Consider the following 15,883-nt stretch of genomic DNA (forward strand, 5'->3'; position numbering starts at 1 on the left):
ATTATTATTATTATTATTATTTTTTTTTAAGTATAAATGTATGCAACATATGGAATTATACAGGAATTCATACAGGTCATACTGAACAATGATACTACTTCCAATGGTTGGATAATTATTCAAAACTTTTAATGAAGTATTTGATATTTAATTGTGTTTTATTATCCCTCTCTCCATTTGCTGTTGAAAATATTCATTATAAGTTATGTCTCTTCCAAATAATGTCCTTGTGAAAATTTGTTCTGAAGTATTTAGTACATCATCCAAGGAAAGCAGCCAGGAAGTAGATCTCTCTTGTGTTTGGGATGTTCATGAACACAATTCATCCAGTTTCCCTGAAGCTGGGGTTCTAGTCACAAATAAGCTCCATGATTAGGTAGAAAAATCAGTGCTTTCCCAGACATGTGAAATCTGTCATATTACCTGTTTTTATCCTATTCTAAACTTGAGAGCACTGTCAAATGTCACAATAGCTACCTGACTGGTGCAGTCAACATGCTCTACAGGTTCTTTCACTGGTTGCTTAGAAACACTGTCTTTCTTAACATTGATATGTTTTTCATTATCTAACTCTGAGGTAATAGTGCTGAGGAGACTAGAAAAACCCTAGTTCAGAGAAAATGTCCCCGGGATCATGGCAGTTCTTCTGGCACACACAGGAGGTGATCCATAACATCTTCCATGCTGGGTCTCCCCCGTCCCCGCAGTGAAACTGGACTGTGATCATCGTGGATTTATTGGGGATGCAGCAGCGCCTGTCACTGCAGACTCCACAGTATGTTGGTTTGTAGCTCTGAGTGCTTTGGCAACCAGATAGAACCAGCTTCTCCGATTTCTTTGACTGGAACTTTGGTTGACACGTCTTTCCTTTCGCAATCTACAAATAAAATTAATTTACATTATTTTGAAATGAAAGTAACAATTATGCAATGTAATGTAATGTGTAATATATCCAGCATTTGATTTGTTTTTTGTTTGACTTACATTTACAGCTGTGCTGAGCAGTTATTTTTTATAATCAATTACATGTTTATCTGATTTTAGGAAATAATTCAATTTTAAATACCAAGATAAACTAAAATAGTGTTCCAAGCAGCATAAGATTCACAGGTTTTTAACAAAAACAGAAAGATTCAAACTGTTCCCTGGAACATTTTTCCCTCAATGAAGCAAGCAGGGACCTGGCTCTATGTAAATTATAGTGCAAATAAGATTTTAAAATGAGATGAGGTGAGCTAGACTTTTTTACTTGAATCTAGTGAGTTATGAGCAGGTTATCATGGAGGGAAAACAACTTTCAATCCTTTTTGGGTGAAAGGTTATTGTGTGCTCCAGCAACTGCAGACCCAAGCAAGAATGTCTGGCCCACATGGTGAAGGGTCTGGTTGTGACAGTGTTTCACCCTGAGGAGCAGACATTTCCGCTTGGGTCTGCAGTTGCTGGAACACACAATGCCTGTACCTCTTTTGCCAGGATTGGAAATCTTCTGTCGAGTTCCCTTCACCAGCTCAGTGAATTCCTTTGGCAAGCTTGAATAATAATATTACTCTTGAAGCTATTTGAAAAGCAGCTTTCCCAACAGCAGTCTCACTAGATGCTTGCTGCTCCTGTCTTCTACTCAGCTAGCTACATCATTAAAAGTAAAAGAAGGTAGCTGGCAGCTACCTTCTAGAAAATGTATAATGTAAACATTTTACATTTTATTAAGGGATGTTTTTTTCAGACTCAAAAAATTTGCTTGCTACATGTCATTACTCAACTGTCTATCTGGCTGCAACTTCCTTTCTTGTTGACTGAATGAATCTGGTCAAAATGCATTTTGATAATGCAGTTAAAAAAAAAATGTTACACAATCAAAATATAACAGAAAGTCCAGTTAATTGCTCACCACTAATGTACATATATAGCTGGTGTTCACTTTAATAATACAATTGAAAAAAGTTACACGTTTTGGTTCTTGTAAACTATGAAAGTAAATGACTTTAAACATATTGTATGTTTTCATATACAGGGCAGTAACAATTACCTTAACATTTCTGAGTATAGTTGTATCACAAGGCCTCAGGATGCAGAGTCGGCGATCTTTCCTCAGTTCACATTTGCTGTTGTTGTTGGTCACTCTGACTGAGATGCCCATCCCACAGGTCCTAGAGCATGGGCTCCATGGTGTTGTCTGGAACAGGCAGCTCTTCTTCATTGCTAAAGGGTGATCCCTGTAAGCTGTCAGTATTACAGTTAAAAACACTGCACAACCATTCGTTATGATTCACTTATTGTGTTTGTATGGTTTTGCTCCAAACAAGTGTAAAATGAAATAATAATAAACCTCACTAGTTACACTGAGGGAGAGCATCCAGGCCAAACAGACAAGGTCTGTTACAGCTGATGGCTTAAAATATTTTAATGACTTTGTCCTAACTATACAATCATTTGAAGCCTGTAGAGGAATATTAAATGCATTCGGTTCATCAAGTTAATAAACTAGTTATGTAAATGGAGCTGGGTTGGAAAAAACCCAAAAGGCTTCAGGAAATGAGTGTGTGATCCCTGCTATAGTACTATTTAAAGACTGCATCTTACTTGAATTGCATGCCTTAAAGCAGAGCTGGCCAGCCCTGGTCCCGGAGAGCCATGATGTTTGGGGGGTTTGTTTTATTTAAACTCAATTATTGGGCTAAATTAGCCAAAATACCATGTGTTCAAGGTATTCAGGTATTATGGCTCTCCAAGAACAGACTGGGCAACCACTGCCCTTGAAGCCTTCATTCTTCAAGTCAAGAAAGCATCTTTGAAAATAATATCCCAGTTTGCTAGTATATTTAAGATTGTGTTTAGGTAAAACAAGATTTGCTTTTCTGTGTTATACTTAATACATTTTGCATTGTAAGGATAATTGAATACCTGTCTCCATGTTTTAATTTCTGTTAATTCTTAAAATTGGGTTTAGATTTACATCGGTCATTTTTCCTGGTATTCTTCGAAAGACTACACACCTGGCATTGCTCTGTATGTTGTATCCTGTTGATGCTTCCTCGACTCCTTGGCACCCCTTAACTGGCTTGGCCTTCCACCATTGGCAGCCGTTCCCTGTAGGGCAGCTGGTTTCTGAGTGAAGGCTGGCGTGCAGCCAAATGCCCCCGCAACACAAATGCATTTGTAGAAGGGATTTGGCTGAAACGCCTGGCCGTTGTCATAGAAAACACCGTTGAGCTCGCATCCCACCGCCGTCAGATCTGTGGACAGTGAGAGGAGACTTGTATCAATGTGGATCAAATTGATGGCATGTTCAGAGGAATAATACTCAATAGTAACACATTTAATATACAGTGGCTCTCAAACATATTCACCCCCTTTGGACTTTTCCACATTGTATTGTGTTACAAAATGAAATCAGAATGGATTTAATCAGGAGTTTTCACACCTGATCAACACAGAAAATGTCCATAATGTCAAAGTGAAAAATATAATCTGCAAATTGTTCTAAGTTAATTACAAATACAAAACAGAAAATAATTAAATGCATAAGTAATCACCCCTTTTGCTATGCTGTGGCGATAGTGTGTTTAGAAGTCATGTAATGTTGAATGGAGTCCAACTCTGTGCAATGTGTGTCACATGATTTCAGGTTAAATACACCTGTCTCTGGCAGGGTCCACAGTTGGTTAGTACAATTCCTAACACGAACAACATCATGAAGATGAAGGAACATTCAATGCAAATCCAGAATAAGGTTCTTCAAAAGCACCAATCAGGGGTAGGATATAAGAACATTTCCAAGGCATTGAATATCCCGGAGCACGGTAAAGTCTATTATTAAGAAATGGAGAGAATATGGCACTGTGAATCTGCCTACATCAGGCTGTCCTCAAAAATTGAGTATTCAGACGAAATGGGCACTAGTCAGGGAGGCCACCAAGAGGCCTATGGCCACTCTAAAGGAGTTACAGTCTTCCACAGCTGAGCTGGGAGACACTGTACATACTGTAACAATAGCCGGAGTGCTTCACAAAAGTGGCCTTTATGGTAAAGAAAAAAACTCGCATCAAATCTTAGCTAGAGTTTTTCTGATGAGACCAGAATAGAGCTTTTTGGAGCAAACCTAACACTGCACATCATCCTGAGAACACCAACCCTACCATGAAGCATGGTGGTGGCAGCATCATACTACGGGATGCTTCTCTGCATCAGGGCCTGGAAACCTTGTAAAGATAGAGGGATGCAGCAAAGTACAAAGAAATCCTGGAAGAAAACTTGCTGATGTCTGCAAGAGACCTGGGACTTGGGAGAAGTTTAATCTTCCAGCAGGACAATGACCCCAAACATACAGCCAAAGCCACACTGGAATGGCTAAAAAACAAAAAGGTCAATGTCCTGGAGTGGACAAGTCAAAGAGTTGAAAATTGCTGTTCACCAAAGGTCCCCATCCAAGTTGATGGAGCTTGAGCAATTTTGCAAAGAAGAATTGGCATAAATTGCTGTGTCCAGATGTGCAAAGCTTGTAGAGACTTATCCGTATCCAAAGGTGCCTCTACCAAATATTGACTGCAGGGGGTGATTACTTATGCATTCAATTATTTTCTGTGTTGTATTTGAAATTAATTTAGAACAATTTGCAGATTATAATTGTCACTTTGACATTATGGACAGTTTCTGTGTTGGTCAGTGACAAAAACCCCTGATTAAATCCATTCTGATTTCATTTCACAATGACATGTTGAAAACCCTTGTATAAAGCAAACAAAAATTAACTTGAATTTAATAATTGCTTTGAAGCATCAGTTAGCAAAATCAAGATGATTGTCTAATTCACAGGTTTTCAAACTGATCCTGGAGTACCCCCTGCCCTGCTGGTTTTTGTTCCAACCTAGGTCTTAATTACTTAATTGAATGGTATATTGCTTTGTTAGGGCAATTAAGGATTCAATTAAGCAATTAATAAAAGCCAGCAGGGCAGGGGGTATGTCAGGACCGGTTTGAAAACCACTGGTCTAATTCATAGAAAATCATTGACTGGTTACAACTACACTTCCTTACTGCTGTGGTCAGGGGTGTCGCAAGGGGGTAGGCATCCTAGGCAATTGCCTGGGGCCCCGGGCTGAGGGGGGGCCCCCAAATGGGCAACCCCCCACCCTCGGTCCGCCAACCCCCCATCCCCTCCCCTGCGGCATCACCGTCAGGAATTATTTTGCCTGGGGCCCCCACATACCCTAGAATCACCTCTGGCTGTGGTCAAATGTATGATGGTCTGGTAAATTCAGTCCTAAACTGTGGTAGTGTTGTAGGTTGGTATTTTCAGTATGTGTGAACCCATCACATGGTCACTTACAAGCACAGACTCCAACCTCAAACCGCGGCTTGTCAGAAGAATAGTCACAGTACATCCCTTTGTGGGGGTCACACACATCCGCTTCGTTGCAGGCCTCTCCAACCTGTTTGGCACAGATCTTGCAGCAGTCACAGCCATCCTTTACTAGACTGACACCTGGTGCACACAGGGGGGGCTTGACACGACAACTGCACGGCCAGTGACAGACCTGTCTGCGCTCGGCACTTCCTGTGCCAGTTCTGGGCCCTGCCAGCTGGCCATTGCTCGGTGCCCTGCAGAAAACCTTGAGGTATAATATTAAACTGAGAACAGGAGTATCCTATTCTCCATGTATTCCTGTAGATATATGTAACTCAGACAACTATGTGACATTTGTCAATTATTACATATTGTATTTAAATCATATATTGCATATATGAAGTTTCAATATGGCATCTGAAGGAAATTGTAATTTAATGATATTCACAATCAATATAAAATATATTAATATACAGTGTATATTCTATATAATTAATGTATTAATACATAAAAACAGATCTTCATACAAATAATGTATTATGGTAATCTGGTGTTATTATATTTTGAAGTACACAACTCTGCAATACATTTCAGAAAAATACTTCAAACTCCATGACATATCCTTTGCTCTACAAACCTACTGAATGTCCTCTACTGAAAGCAGTAATACAAAATAAGTTAAAATGCTGAAAATCATATAGTCCATAGTTATTGATATTGACAATTCACAGAAAAAGCACTAAAACAGTTCACAGTCCAAAAAATATATATTCAAGTATATTCAAGTTTACTTAGATAGGAACCTCAGGTTGTGTTTAGCACCCAGTTGTGAGGTTGAGGGGTTTCAGAGTGGAAATACAAAGACACTTGTGACTTGTGTCTCCTGCACTAACACTGAATGACATCTCCAAACTGCCAAAGGTCTCTAGGTTGGACAAAAAATCTTAAGCCTCTCTGTTAAGTTAACAGACTGAGGTGATTTTTTCCTTTCTGTGGGCCTGTTGGAAGAGGTACCGTAGATGTAAAATGGTCAACATGCTTTAGTATATTTCTTCTTCATATAATTTGCTATTCTTGAAACTGTTTCAAGAAAAAAATACCTTGCTGTAGCTCACTATATTTCAGCTATGTAGTTTTCCTTATTAGCATTAAAGAACCATAATGCACAGCTGTACTATACAATATTTCAGCAAATTGTCTGTTCCCAGTGTATTAAAACTAAGCAATAAATTACAAGCCATCTTCTTCCTCTTTATTTATTTATTTGAGATGTTTATTTGCAACCAATTTAGTAAAGAGACTCACATTAAACTCCGTGGATAAGCCATTGTCTTTCACAGAAATCTGCCTCAACAAAATAATTTACAATAACATCCTTAAACAAATTAAACCTGTTCAAGAAAACTATTGCATATATGTTTAGTAAGGAAAAGTAGGTCAATTATTTTCAGAATTTCTAAGTGGCCCTTACCTGTTGTGCGAAAATTAATAGAAGGATATTGCAAAAGAGCCCCAGCATCTTATTTTTCCCAGCTATGAGAGACGTCTGAGGGCTGAGGGAGTGAGAGGAGGAGAAGGAGGGAGGGAGAGAGGCTGAGTTGGTGTCTAGAGAAAGAGAGAGAGAGCTGATATGTATGAAAAGTGCACAAAGCTCTCCTCTGTCTCCTCTCTAAGCACACCTTTCCTCAGAATTCAAATATTTCTCTTCATAAATGGTCACATGTGCATGGAATTCCCATAGATGTTTTCCTATTAAACATATTTAATTTTTAATTTGCAAAATGTTTACATTAGTAAATATAACTAATTTGTATATCCATAGTATAGTATATCTTTCAGCTGTTTTGGATGTGGTAATCTAGATTGTAAAATTATTTTGTATCTCTTTATATGCCAGTTCAAATTTCTCAATCTGGAATTTGCTATGAAATGCATAATTTCTCCATGGTTCTGGTCTTGTTTTTCACTGGTATTTGTAGCAGTAATTTAGAGGGTTTGAATAATTTTCCAGTAATCTTGCTTTGCTGCATACCTTGCACACTGGATTTGACTTGCACTGTTATTGAGGTGTTTGTGCACTTTGCTCACTTTAGATGCCCTGAAATGTTGTTAAGAATGTTGGCAACTATGCATGAAGTGGTCTGAGAAATTAAATACTCCAAATAGCTCACTGTTCTCAGGAGTCACGTGCAGTCTTGTGTGGCAGCAATGCTAATTCAAAAGGTTAAGAATTCTGTGTTTTTGTCTGTCTTAGCCATTTGGTTTTAATGTTTAATCTTTTATACAATCAGGTATGAGATTACCACTTTACTGCCAATTGCTTTTTGAGCAAAACCAATAATGGCATATTAGTTAACTCTCATATCATAGTGTAGTGTGTGACAGTAGTGTTTTTATTTGGTATTTTAATGCTGCAATGTAATATATTCCAACAATATTCCAGTATATTCACTGCGTACAGGTTGAGCTGTTAATTTTTACTTTTTTTTTTATATACATACATACATCTACATATTATAAAGTAACTAAAATACATGGATACAAATACAAATAAATTATAAATATAAATGGCTTTATAATGGTTTAGCTATATATACACGTGTGTTTTTATGTATATACACTACCGGTCAAAAGTTTTTCCGGCTTTTATTTAAATGTATGCAGTTTAATGTCTCAATGTACTCTGATATTAAAGCATAGAACAAATAAACAATTTGAGATAAAAAAGAAATCATTGAATCATTTTGTTTAACAAAATGTAACCCCTTAAGCTGATAAACCCCTCTGGTACCAAATCCAGGGCACCAAATCCATGTGCTTCTCTTTAATCCCATGTGTACTCTTCACTGTTGAGACTCTCAGCTTTCTAATGATGTGAAGCATTCTCTGATGTGAAAAACTTGTTTTTTATAACCCCCTGCATTTATGCCCCCCCCTCCGCATTCTGAAATGGCGGGGTGGGGGGATATTTGGTCTGAGTAGGAATACAAAATCTCAGAAAATATGGACAATTATGACATATTCTGGAACCAGACAGTCTACTGATCAAAACAAGACCATCCACGTTTTGGTAGAAGCAACACACACCCGTAGAGAGCTCAAAATATCAAGATGGAAAACTCTGTTTACAGTGTACTAATACACAATGATTTTACATAACTGGTTGGATCTGAACTTCTCTTTGTATTTAAAAGAACATCAAATAATACATACTGGATTAATCGTTAGGTTGTTCTGAACAAAACAAGCCTATTTACAATCTGTGACTGTCTTATGACAGACTGAAACTGTAAATCGGATGTGTTTGAGACTGAAACATGCTGGTAGCCAAGAGAATAAGCTTTCAAACGATGTGTGCATTGTAGGAATACAGTGTAACTTATATGCACAGGAGCTGCGTGTAACACTGCCAAATAATGCTTAAGAGGGTGTAGTAACTCAGTATATAATTCAGAAATATACATTATGTTTCAGTGTTTGGTAACTTAAACTTTTTTTTTTAACCTCTTGCAGTTTACCACTTACCTAAAAAAACATTTCAGGTTATTCACTGGATTTAAATGTCAATAAAAACTGGAAAAATGGGGGTGTTCTAAAACTTTTGACCAGGTGTGTGTTTGTACATATATACTGTATATTAGTAGTAATTAATTATATAATTAACAGTATAATTGATCTTATAGAAGAAATTAAACAAAGAACAAAACAAAATGGAGTTCATTTGGGAGAGCAAATTTACCCGTTTGCTTGAAGAGAAAATATAAACATAATACTAGTACTCACCTTTACTAACAGTGCTCACTTATGGCTCTGAAATCTGGTCACTAAATGCAAAGCTTTGACAGAAACTGGAAACTACACAAAGAATCATGGAAAGATAACAAGAATAACAAGAAGACACAAAACAAATAAATGGATCTGAGAACAAACAAAAGTATGTGACATCATTGTAAGAGTGAAAATGTTAAAATGGCAATGGGCCGGACACATTGCAAGAATAACATGGTCAAAATAAGTTAGGACAGGACAGGATTCCACAAGGTGAAGAAAAACCTAAATGAAGGCCATATAAAACATGGAGAGATTAAATAAGAAGTTTCCTGGCTTGACCAGGAAAACAGACCCTGCCAATCGAAACAAGTGGAAATATCTTGGGGAGGCCTTCAACCTGTACTGAATTGACTAAGGCTAATGATGTTGCTGATTGTATATATATATATATATATATATATATATATATATATATATATATATGTATTTGTATATGTATACATGGACATACATGTGTATATATAATATATATATAAACCCAGCTTTGGGCACTTTCAGCATACGACCACTTGAGGGTGTAGGAAGCTCATATCTGAGATTCACACACAAAAAAAAAAAAAGAAAGGCTACAGTTATGCCAGGCATTATAAATGTGGTTATATTATTAATTATTATTTATTACATTCGTATTTTTTTAACAGACATGTGTACCTGGGCTGACATACAGTTGTCAAAATACAAGATGAGATATTAACCCTAACTGAAGAAAATTATCTGAAAGGAAGTTCAGTGCAAGAATCTATTATGGTGTAGTTCAAGTCAAAGCAAAAATGTGCAGTGATAAGTGCACTCGGATCAAAGCATAATTGATCCCCAGATGGCAGAGGATCCACCATCTGGTACTGACAGCGCTGGGTTATCCTAGTCCAGGGAAACTGAAGGGTTCATTTCTCTGTGAAGTGTTTGTACATTAACACCAATAATAGAGGTGTACTTCCAATTAAGGCAATAATATAATATGGTGCAATAGTAAGGACCTGACCTTGGGGGTAGAGAGTTCCAGTACTTGGGGGCAAGGGTAGAGAAAGAGCATGTTCTGGAGGTACGGGAGCAAACAGGGGCTACTGGCAATCTTCTAGTACAGTGCTTCGGCAGGGTCATTGGGGGAAAATATTTTGAGAATTGACAACTGTGTACTTATTTTGTGTACAAAATATGTTCATCTATAAAACCCATGCAGTTAGCAGTTTTAACTATTTTGCTTCCTGTTATTGCCTTAACTAATGTTAATATTGGTTAATTTAGTTTTTGACCAAACTGTGAGATCCTACACTTAAGTCCTACACTGTCCTAAAAGAGAGGCCCTATTTCTATGTAATCAGGATGTTATGCTATAGATGTGTGCAACTGGGACTGATCAAGTTCAAAATCATAGAGCATGAAGAATGAAACTAGATGGAACAAAAATGTGTCCCAATTGCCTCTCCCCCGATCCATGCTGGGATCTGCAACTCGGAACTTGAACCCACCACCACCCCCCCTCCATCGCACTCCGCCAGCACCCACCCCACTGGACCGCACTTTGCCAGCACTCCCCCCTGCCCCGAATTGCACTTCGCCAGCACTCCCCACCAAGACCACACTTCACCAGCACCCCCCAGACCGAAGTGCTCCTTTGTTTGTTTAAGCCACTGCCCCTCCACAAGGCTGTGCACATTACTAAGTTTGTATCATTTGTGCAGTGCAAAGTTTTGAGCATTATCCAAGTGGCCAAAAATATTTCCAAACAAAACTATAGTAAAATTACAATATTTAAAAAAAAAACCTAGCATGGTAACATACCACCCGTCCCCCCCGAAGAACTGCTGACAAATTGATTGGCCCCCTAAATTGTGCCTGGCAGCGCCACTGACTGGCCCCTCTAACAGTACAACTGGCCCCCCAGTTGAAATGCCACTGTCTACAAAGAGAATATAAGTGGAGCTGAAGAGTACCATGGGGAGTGTACATGTTCTGTATGTACACACCCTGAACACAAAAAGCTAACACTCCTAGTATAATCCTGGATGCCAAACTTTAGATGAAATAGAAATAACCAAATAATATTACTTACTAATCCACAACAGGATTCAGGCCAATCATCACATCCAGGGTGTTTGTGTCATGTCGCTCTGCTGTCCCCGGGGGAAAATGGCACAGACAGATGTTGGGTGGGGGGGGGGTGGGGGGCTCACAGATCCGTCGATCGGATTTACTTGCAAATAGGCTTGTTTTGTTCAGAACACCCCAATGATTATGCAAGCATATACTATGTGATGTTCTATATAACAATTTCAGATCCGATGATGTAAAATAGATTGGTAGTACACTGTAAAGAGTGTGTTTACTTCCTGACATTTTGAGCTCTTTACTGGCATAGCATCATAAGTATTGAATAAAAAATAAAAAATATCGTAAATGAGAAAAATAAAGTTGACAACGTAACAAGAATAATACAGTCGAAAGCAAAATGTACAGTTGTAAACAAAAATAATTATATCAAAAGCAAAACCTAAAAAACTTGAAAACAAATAATTGTGAGAGCAATAAAATAAGTGAAAGCAAATCTCTAATTCATTTCAGCTCGCCTGGAATCCCTGCCTTTGGTTACGATACTGGAATATTTGTAAACGCCGCCGGTTTTCTTGCTTTTGCTTATTTTCTTTACAAGTTTTGGCACAGTTTTGCCGTGAAGGCGGGGTTTACAGGGAGGCATAGATCATGGCTCTCCATTGGTCAACTAGGTTTGAGTGACGGTTCACGGAGCCACAACAGCCTGATCCTCAACTGCCTCTCTGAGTTGGGCCTCCTGGTCAACAGAGAGAAGAGCTGTCTCATGCCAACTCAGCAGTGAACAGCATGGCGATGGAGGAACAGCACCTCAATTCCATCGCCATGCTGTCCACACTGGTGGCAGAGAGAGTTGCCTCCATAAGCATGTGTCTCTCCCTCTTCCAGTTGAGAACCCGCATCAGGGTGTCTCTTTGCCAGAGGTTGCTGGGCCTTCTAGCAGCTGCGTCCCAAATCCTCCCCCTCGGCCATTTAAGGCCTCTGCAGTGGTGGTTCAGGTCTCATGGGATGCATCCTCGCTGTGACAGAGCATGTTGAGTGATAGTCATTCAGGCGTGCTGAAAGGTGCTCTGTTGGTGGCGGAGTCCTTCAAATTTAGCCCTCGGTGTGCCTTGTGGCATCTGCCACCGAGTGGTTCTGACAACAGAAGCCTCCAAGCAGTGTTGGGGAGCTGTCTGCAATGGACAAGGAATCCGGGGCAGTTGGACGGCACCCGTCAGTGCCCTCCATATCAATGCCCTGGCATTACGAGCTGTGCTCCATCACCTTATGCTGGCCTTTCAAGTATTTTTGCACTTTGCATTGCTCTTAGGTTTTGTAAGTTGCCCTGGATAAGGGCGTCTGCCAATAAATAAATAATAATAATAATAATAATAATAATAATAATAATAATAATAATAGTGTGGACAGACATCACAGCGGTGGTTGCCTACATCAACAGGCAGGGAGGTCTCTGGTTGCACACACTATATCATCTAGTGCGTTGTCTGGTTCTATGGACGCAGCCTCAGCTTCGTTCCATTAAAGCAGCTCACCTCTGGGCATCTCCAACATGGCGGCGGACCTCCTCTCTCAGGAACGCCCCCCTGGTGTCAGAATGGCGCCTTCACCCACTAGTGATTCAACAGCTTTGGAGCTGCTATGGCAGGGCAGAGGTGGACCTCTTCGTCTGGGTGGAGTACACACATTGTCCCCTATGGTTCTCCGTTCGAGACCCCTCAGGGACCCTGGGGATCGACACGCTAGCCCACACATGGCCGCATCTCCTCTATGCGTTCCCAATGTTCCCTCTTCTCCCTGTGGTTCTGAAGATCAGGCATGAATGAGTGACAGTTCTGCTGGTAGTGCCCTGGTGGGTGGGGTTTGTGGACCTGTTCTCCCTCTTGGACAGAGAGCATTGGCAGCTTCCCCTGCGGGTGGACTTGCTGTCTGAGTTGCAGGGCACACTTTGGCATCCCAACCCAGGCCTGGCCCCTGAGCGGGATCGCCTGATGGCTTGAGGTCTGTCAGACGCGGTAGTGGCCACTATTCAGTCGGCGAGAGCTCCCTCTGCAGTACTCCTACTGCTGGCGGACTTTTCAAACTTGGTGTCAAGAGAAGACTCATGTCATATAGGTGTCATTCTGCAATTCCTGCAGGAGCTGTTGGACCAGGGCTAGTCCCTGTCCATGCTCAAGATGGTTCCAGAATTATGCTTTGGCCTAATTCTGCATTCATCACGAAAATGCTGTCTCCTTTCCATATCAACAGGCTTATTGAGTTGACGGCTTTCCATCCTCCTCCCTTCTCTTCGGAGGAGGAGAGTAGGCTGCACCTACAGTTCCCGTAGCTCTCAGGTGCTATTCGGAGCGCACTAAGGACATTTGGCGCTCAGAGCATGGACGCAGTGCCAGGTGCTTTCAAAATAGAGCCTCTTGCACTGGGTTGTGGACACCACTACCATGGCCTACAAGTCGGCTGGAGCCCCGGCGCCTGAACACCTGGTGGCGTACTCGACTCAAGGTGTAGCCATGTTGTGGGCCCTTTTTCAAGGAGCCCCACTGGCAGATATTTGTATGGCTGCGAATTGGTTCTCACCACACACCTTTGTTCAGTTCCACAGGCTGGGACCGGCTCCTTCTATTGGAAATCTGGTGTTGGCTTCAGCTGAGTTTCAGTAGCCTATCAGTCACTGGCTCCTGGCTTTTCTATTCCTGTCTGCCCCTGTTGAGCATGCTTGAAGAAGCTATGCAGAACCATTTTCAAAAAGAGGAACTCTCTGTACAGACATCACCTTTTATAAAAACAGGAAGTGGAAGGGTCCTGTTTAAGTGACGGGCACAGGGGCCAATGGCAGCTTTGATAGACAAATGTTTTTGATACGTTCCAGCGGATGTGTGCTGAAACCCCTCCCTGTGCAGCCTAGGGCAGTTTGGAGGCATTCCCTCACCACGTCGCCAGCATGGTGTCACAAAAAAATAAAAGCATTGTTTAACTTTCATTTTATTGTTAATAATTCTTATATGGAATAGCAAACTACTCCAGCTTCAGGAAATTCCTAGTTAATGGCTGCTTTTCTAATGCAGCTGATCAGATTTTGTGTTATGCATTTACAGAGGAAAAACAACATTTCAATACTTTGATACTTTGATTGTTTTTCTACTTCATGAGAAAAAAATACATCTAGAAAAATCTTCTGTTGCCATCTGTTAACTTATTTATAATGCATAACTGCAGATGTGTGTGTGCTTCTGTGCATGTATGAGAACAGTACAGAAAGGCATATGTCAGCTGTAAGACCTCTGTCGCCTTTTGCAAAACTTTGAGAATCATTGCATTTTAAAGGAGGGTGACTCATTGCCAGAGTTTAAAAGCCCAGCCCCCTTCCCTATCCCAACAACTGAAGAGTCTTTCTCTTGTGGAGCTGGCACTGATATGAATGTCTGAATGTCATGAAGTACTGGATACAAGACATTAGACAACAACTGGCATTTAAGCTAGGCTACAACAGAAGGTCCAGAAAGGCAACAGCTGCAATCCTATTGGGAGGGACACTTTTTTGTCAAACTCAGTGCTGCATGTTTTTGATCATAAAAACCTAAACTAAATCTTTCATAGGTGTTAATGTGTATTCATTTATCAAACGTTTTTATTAAATAGGCTCATCTAATTACTGTTTTATTGCCAGTACTTGAAAAATGTCTGTTTCATTTATCAATTGAGTATACATAAAAGCATTAGAAAATACAAATTCTGAATAAACAAATTAAGAATTGTATTGCCATAAGGAATACAAAACACAAGTGTAAATGATAATACAATTCCTAAAACACACTTTAACAGTAAAGACTTGAAACTCAGAGATTACTCAGCAGAGTTTACATCCTGTTGTTAAAAGCATTTATAGTAAGGAAACTATGTAACTTTAGCTTAAGTTGTAACATGTTCCAGTATTCTCTGAACTAAAATGAGTTATTACCAAAAACAGTACATCATTAAGATTGGCATTATTTCATGATTTCACTTCATTTTAAATTGTAAGACAAAGAAGAGAATTGTAACATATTATGCAAATACATTTGGTTTTGCTAATAAAAATCTATAAGTTATAAATACACCTCCTATGTAAAGAAGACACCAGGCATACATCTTATGGTTGAATTATATAATACTTCAAGCCTCCAAAGTGTGGTTTTGAAAATAATTTTCTAAATGACATAAAAAATAGGAAAGTCTGAAATCTGAACTGGAGAGGACTGTGTAGATTGAGAAAAACAAGACTTGTTGTGAAAAACAAAAACCTGTCCAGACAATTTTAACTTGTCAAATTGTCGATCTGTGTATTAAAAGTTAAGGTACTACACAGTCAGAACCCAAGAAATATAAATGTTACAACTTGCCTTAGAAGCAATTCCTGTTGAAGAGCACCACTCAACTGATGAACACATTCAAAGGTAAGCTTTCTCTGAAGCAGTACATCAATAATAAACCTCACAAATGGGGGATCAAACTTTTCTCCATACCGGAGTAAGCAGAGTGCTTTATCACTCTGGGGTTTATGGTTTATGTTGGTAAGGGGAAATAATCCCTTGACATAAGTGGATACATTGTCCTGAGACTTGTTAAAGGTCTTCCAACTGAAGAGAATGTAAATATCTACTTTGTCAATTGGTTTGCATT

At 39.6% G+C, this 15,883-nt stretch overlaps 1 protein-coding gene across 1 annotated transcript; it reads right to left on the bottom strand.

Annotated features, from left to right (window-relative positions):
- Window positions 1-107: 107 nt before the first annotated feature.
- Window positions 108-7,116, bottom strand: ccn6 (cellular communication network factor 6). Its single transcript, XM_066698849.1, has 5 exons — window positions 6,816-7,116; window positions 5,327-5,609; window positions 2,994-3,233; window positions 2,027-2,220; window positions 108-877 (listed from the first exon to the last, which is right to left on the bottom strand). The coding sequence occupies exons 1-5, from the start codon at window positions 6,861-6,863 to the stop codon at window positions 596-598; spliced, it is 1,047 nt and encodes a 348-aa protein (XP_066554946.1). The 5' UTR covers window positions 6,864-7,116; the 3' UTR covers window positions 108-595.
- Window positions 7,117-15,883: the final 8,767 nt, after the last annotated feature.

The sequence above is a fragment of the Amia ocellicauda genome, chromosome 1 (genome assembly GCF_036373705.1).
Source record: "Amia ocellicauda isolate fAmiCal2 chromosome 1, fAmiCal2.hap1, whole genome shotgun sequence".
NCBI classification, from domain to species: Eukaryota; Metazoa; Chordata; class Actinopteri; order Amiiformes; family Amiidae; genus Amia; species Amia ocellicauda.